The sequence below is a fragment of the Perkinsus marinus genome, assembly GCF_000006405.1.
Source record: "Perkinsus marinus ATCC 50983 genomic scaffold scf_1104296958234, whole genome shotgun sequence".
Classification (NCBI taxonomy): Eukaryota; Perkinsozoa; order Perkinsida; family Perkinsidae; genus Perkinsus; species Perkinsus marinus.
Window position 1 is genome coordinate 865,879 of NW_003206847.1, and position 5,491 is coordinate 871,369.

The 5,491-nt window shown below is 45.6% G+C and overlaps 2 protein-coding genes across 2 annotated transcripts in view; both read left to right on the forward strand.

Annotated features, from left to right (window-relative positions):
- Pmar_PMAR006283 (conserved hypothetical protein) overlaps positions 1-545 on the forward strand; it is a gene marked incomplete at both ends in the record, with an annotated part of 2,688 nt that extends 2,143 nt beyond the window's left edge. The window contains 4 exons of the mRNA XM_002774610.1: positions 13-58; positions 131-227; positions 284-387; positions 432-545. Coding sequence (XP_002774656.1) covers positions 13-58; positions 131-227; positions 284-387; positions 432-545 — 361 coding nt within the window. The remainder of the gene's footprint in view (positions 1-12; positions 59-130; positions 228-283; positions 388-431) is intronic.
- Positions 546-980: 435 nt separating this feature from the next.
- Positions 981-5,491, forward strand: part of Pmar_PMAR006284 (Conserved oligomeric Golgi complex component, putative) — a gene marked incomplete at both ends in the record, with an annotated part of 5,046 nt that continues 535 nt past the window's right edge. The window contains 12 exons of the mRNA XM_002774611.1: positions 981-1,091; positions 1,299-1,439; positions 1,487-1,579; positions 1,923-2,003; positions 2,423-2,551; positions 2,984-3,122; positions 3,761-3,825; positions 4,091-4,173; positions 4,229-4,300; positions 4,529-4,655; positions 4,703-4,803; positions 5,211-5,363. Of these exons, the coding sequence (XP_002774657.1) occupies positions 981-1,091; positions 1,299-1,439; positions 1,487-1,579; positions 1,923-2,003; positions 2,423-2,551; positions 2,984-3,122; positions 3,761-3,825; positions 4,091-4,173; positions 4,229-4,300; positions 4,529-4,655; positions 4,703-4,803; positions 5,211-5,363 (1,295 nt within the window). The remainder of the gene's footprint in view (positions 1,092-1,298; positions 1,440-1,486; positions 1,580-1,922; positions 2,004-2,422; positions 2,552-2,983; positions 3,123-3,760; positions 3,826-4,090; positions 4,174-4,228; positions 4,301-4,528; positions 4,656-4,702; positions 4,804-5,210; positions 5,364-5,491) is intronic.

Consider the following 5,491-nt stretch of genomic DNA (forward strand, 5'->3'; position numbering starts at 1 on the left):
GTTGCTTGTTAGGGACCTAATCACTCTAGAGAGCTCATGCTGCGACTCCTCGATATTGGTGGGGGAGGGTTTAGGCGATCGGGAGGTGCTGATGAACGTGGAGTGTCTGGTTTGATTGACTCGTGTGTAGGTTCGCCGTTCTCGGGAGGGAGACGTCGTCCCTTCTCCCCACCTCCATCGTCATCACGTCGTCGCAGTAGGAGTCGTAGTGAGGGCAGATCGAGAAGGTAGTGGAATGCAGGGGGAGTGTTAGAGGGAGTAGCTGTGGTTGCTTTGGTTGTAGACCATCGTCGCCTCCAGCATATCGCAGACCCCATCGTGGACGTCATGGCAACAGTCGATCGGGCAGTAGGGAGAGGAATGAGCATAGCTCGTCGAGGCGACACAGTAGTGATGGAGAGGGAGGGGAGGGAGTTGAGATTTGAGTTTAGGTCGCTATGATAGGAGTCGATCACGATAGAGTGGGGCCTCACCTGAATCTAGGTGTTATCTACAACGGTGATGATGATAATGCTGAGAATAGAGTACCTTATGTCAGCTTGTAGACGATCGATAGATCTTACACAATATTGAAGGCTTGTTGTGTTGGTAGTGACGACTTGAGGAGGGAGCGCAGGTTGGAAGCGGTATTAGAGCATTCCTATTAAAATTGAATGGATGGTTCGAAATGGTCAATGGTCAACATCGCGGTCAGTTTAATATATCTAGTAATTTGCGAGGAAAAATGCCTATCGAAATGAGTTTTTACAGGAAATTTTTGTGGAAAATTACCCGAAATTCTCATGGTATAACTGAGTTTAGTTAAACGAGACGGTTAATTGTGTCATAATAACGATTATTAGTAAGCTGGAAATACGGTTGTGTTTGTTAGAAAAGATCCATTTGATCATCTACTTGTAAGTTGGCAATTACGGGGTTCCTGCGAATTTACTAATCACTTGGAAACGAGTGCTTGTGGTGTTTTTTGGCAGTAGTAGAGCATGGCGGACTCCTCGGAAGGAGAGGGGAGTAGTAGTGGGATGGAACGATGGCCTGGAGTCGATCTAGAAGATGTGAATGAGTTGACGAGGGAATATAGGAGGAAGACTCAGGTGAGGTCCCTGTCGGAGGGCGGTGGAATTGTATGCACATGGTCAACGTCTACATGTGCTGTTGACAATATCAAGAATTTGGGGAAATTTCGTGGGGAAGATGAATCGTGGATGAACTCCTATGATTAGTGAGGGAACTCATGAGCTCAGCTGAGGAAGCGAACATATATTCCAACAACACTGGAAGAAACGTTGTGTTATTATCAGGCCAATACCGACCCCTATATGGCATTGCTTTATCCCGATAAAGATCCATCGGAGTACTCTAGCCTGCCATTGGCGGCCTGTGTTATGGACTACCTACCAACCATATGTGCCAACTACACTGTGGAAAGAGTGAATGCTGAGGTAGTGGGATGCTGGTGGGGAGGCACGGTGGAATGTATTGGGAGTAGGCGTCCGGCATAGAAGTGGACATTGCTCGGACCAAGGATGAGATGGAGAGTCTTGCTGTGAACAACTACAAGGCGTTTATAACAGCGGCTAAGGTGGGTCGGAGGTTCGGCTAGGTTTGGTGAGAGGAACGGTATGTAGTTATGCATTGTGTTTTGTTGGATGAGAAACTTTGTGTGCACAACTGTTTTTTGAGTGGAAACTGAATTATACACGTTTGATGACATGGTAGATTATACGGGCCGTAGGGAAAACGGTTTATCAACTGTAACCAGCGAAATTAGTTCATCTGTTGAGTGTAAGTAACTGAGAATGGTTATCCTTACACTATTGATGTTAGTTGTGCTCTTTAGTCACCAGCTATGCCCTCGCACGGTTGCACGCATATACAATAGCCTCACCTTGATATAGTTTTACTTGGGAAGGGTTTGAGATCAGGTCCTGCGTCGAGTCGATAAAGATGTACTTCAGGCGAGAGAGGATCTACAGACTTTTGGGAAGGGACTTGATCCTGTGGAAGTGGGCAGGGACGGCTTCGTGGTGTCTTTGTGTGGGGGAATATATGTTTGCTTCCCCCACCTATTATACAATTTTATACACGTATTGATGTTGAAGTGTATAGAGAACAGTGCCCCAAAACCCCCCACATAATCCCTGTATTGTCACCAACGCATGTAGTTGTGACCTTTGCCTGATGACTAGACGGCGTTGTGAAGAAGGTTTTGGTGAGAGCGAGCAACATTATCGATTTTGAGGTGAAGAAATATTCCTTGTTGTTTTTTTCTCTGGAATCACCCTCATGTGTGTGCGATAAAACGCGAAAAGGAATCGAGACTAGAGACTTCCTCAATGTTTTGATTCTCGGCAGCTACTTGTTCGAATTTATTAGCTTTATAGAAGACAAATGTTGTTCATGGTGTGGTCATGGCTGTGTTCAGGAGTCCCTCAGTTCACTGAGAGGAAGGAAGTCGAAGGAGCTGAGCGCCAAGAAGGCTGCATTACGACAAGTTATGAACCACTCTGGTGTACATGAACTACTTGAGCTGCCAGCGCTCATTGATGCCACTGTACGTATATGGCCTTTCTGCTGTCACTTGAGTGTGAATTTTGATCGCGGTGTATAGGATTCGGTTAGTGGGTGACAGTGTGGGAAAAGAGGCACATGGTTGATGACAATGAGAAAATTTTGAGCGAATTTTAGGAATTCTCGCTGGTTTTTGGGCTCTCCCGACCGAGGTTGAACTCCTATGAACTTCTATGAACTTGTGAGCTCAGCTGAGGGAGTCAAACGTATACCCCAACACTGATGAGTTCTCAATGTGCGTGAATAATATGAGCGATTTTGTATCATTCGACCTTCGAGACGAAGAAGCGGAGCTCGTTTTTTCCAAGTAGTCCGTTTATTGGTCACGATGATCGCTGTGAAGTGAGCTGCTTGAAATTGATTTTCAAATGCGCTGTCAGTTGCGCCATAAGTGATCATTTGCTGCGTTCATCAGATACGCAATAAGCTCTATCGGGAGGCCTTAGAGCTGCTCAGCTTTGCTGATAAGACGCTGCAATCCCTCACTACGGCCGTCACTGCTGACGATGTACCGAGTATCCTGATAACACTGAGGCAACAGGTGGACGCGCAAAGTGAGCTGGGTTTTGGGCTGCCGCATAGTGTGGCCTGCACGCACGCACGGACGTAGCGCGTCGTTGATTGTTCATCTGGAAAGAGCGCAATTTGAGCAATTTTATGTTCCCAACTTTTGAAAAACGACAGTCAACAATTAATTCAATAAGTAGTACTTACAAGTACAACTAAGTGATCAATACACTTTGTGCGTTGAGGGAAAATCCAAGAGCAAACTGCCCAGCCGACTCGCCCGTCCTTTCCCAGGATGGAGTTGTCTTGTAGGAGTACCTCCCCCCTGGTTGATCGATTTTATTTCCTTCTTGATGAGACGCGAGGAAATTCCTTCTTCACTGGAGTTTCACCCGTGATATGAAAAACACTAGTGAAAAACATACTCTACGACTACTGCATATCACCGCGAATATCGGGTTTTTCACCGAGTTTTACGCCACTTCATGTAGAACGGGTGAAACTCCACTATTTTACTCCTCAGTTCGATAATACGAAGGTCGAAGAATAAATTGCCATTTTTTTCTTCACATAGATATTACATGAAAAACTACTCCTGTGCACTAAGTTTTCCTCCTTTTGTGAATTTACAGCGGACAAATCTTTGACGTATTTTCTAGAGTGTTTATTGGAAGTGCTGTCTCAGGATCACATCTGTTGTCATCGCTGATCTCCCAGCTCGGCTCGCCTCAGCTACAGCTACCTCAAGCGGTACCAGTCGTGAATCATTTGCGCCGGGTGAGAGTTGCCTTTATTACATTTGAACTTTAGCGGCAGTTTTGGAATATATGTTCGCTTCCCTTAACTGAGCTCAACTGTTTCCTAATTGATCATAATAGTTCACATACGAATTTGGGTGAACGTGTATAGAAGCTAGTAAGAATTCCCAAGTAAATTTGCTCAGAATTGTCACATTTTCATCGACACATAGTCGATCATGTCCATTTTTCCCATCATTGGTTATTGGTGGGCGTAGGTGCTTCCCACGGTACTGCCGAATGGTGGCTCCTCGACACAGCAAGTGGAGATGATCATTCGGGTGGCATTTCTCACCCAGAGGTGGGATTAGTGGAGAGTGATCACATAGGGCATGCCTCCAAGGTTGGTGACTCAGGTGTCAGTATGTGGACCAGCAGAAGGAGAGCATAGACGCGCAAACGAATTCTGCAAAGGGCGATGCATTGCTGTAAGTTCTGTCGTTCCTGAAAAACATTATAGGTCACTGTATCACATGATCATTAGTATATATCATCTGTGGTATTACATGTGTAGATTGGAATTGGTATATGACTTAGTTATGTGAAAAATATTACAAATATAGTCATAATGGCTATATGTGTAATATTTTTCTGAGAGGTGTAGCTTTTGGAGGAGATCAAACTTGATGCGTTTGTTGTGGATTTTATGTTGTTAGGAACACCTTACGAGCTGCCTCGGACCTATTACGTGCTTATGTTTTCGATACAGCAATGCAGTACCGCTCTCTTTTCAACTCGCCTGAGGTCCAGGTCGATCCTCTCGCAGTATGGATGAGCTCCCAAGTGATGAGGAAGCATATAGTCTGTTGAATGCAGTCTTGGCGCGTTAGGTGTCATGGTTCGTCTCGTTGATATCGAGTTTCGTCACTGTACCTGTTGATGCCTCTGAGCAAATACCCTTCGGTGCACTACAGTTGGCTGCACTGTATAGGTGGGTAGAGGCTGTGCTATGGAGCTGAAGCGTTTTAACTGTACACGGAATTAAGATGATATCCACCGTGTCGTGGGAACTCACGGTGAACGCTCACTGAAAGCTGGAAATGTGTTTGTGTGTGTATGTGTAGCTGGCGCATGCGCAGTGGGTGTACGCGGACAGCTACACGACTCCCGCAGCGTGTGCTGTAATTGTATTGTGACGAGTATCTCGTCTTCACTCGAGACTAGTTCATGAGCCTTATCATCATGTCTGAGTTCAATACGCCAATCGGGGATGGCACGATAGAGGAGGATGCTTCTAACAGTATGCTCTAACTTTCTAGTGTCGATGAGTACCGTGACCCGTAATCACGAAATTTCAATGGGGTTCGACTGCTGAGTAGGATATTATCTCGCTTGTAGGTATTGTTCCCATGCCTCATCGGCACTTAGCCGTGTTGGGTGTGCGTTCATGCCGCTCATCGAGCCTCTCTTGGACGCCTATTTGCAGCAGTATATATGTAAAGTGTGTTTGGAACAGATTGCTATGGAGGACTTCAACTTGGAGATGCAAAAGTATTTGGGTCTTTCCCTTCATCCATTGCGATAAGTCTCGCTGTTTTACTTGTTGCTGTCCAGAGTCGTCACTAAACTGACGAAGTGAGAAGAAGAGTGGTGGTATTGTGATCAGGTATCACTGGTTA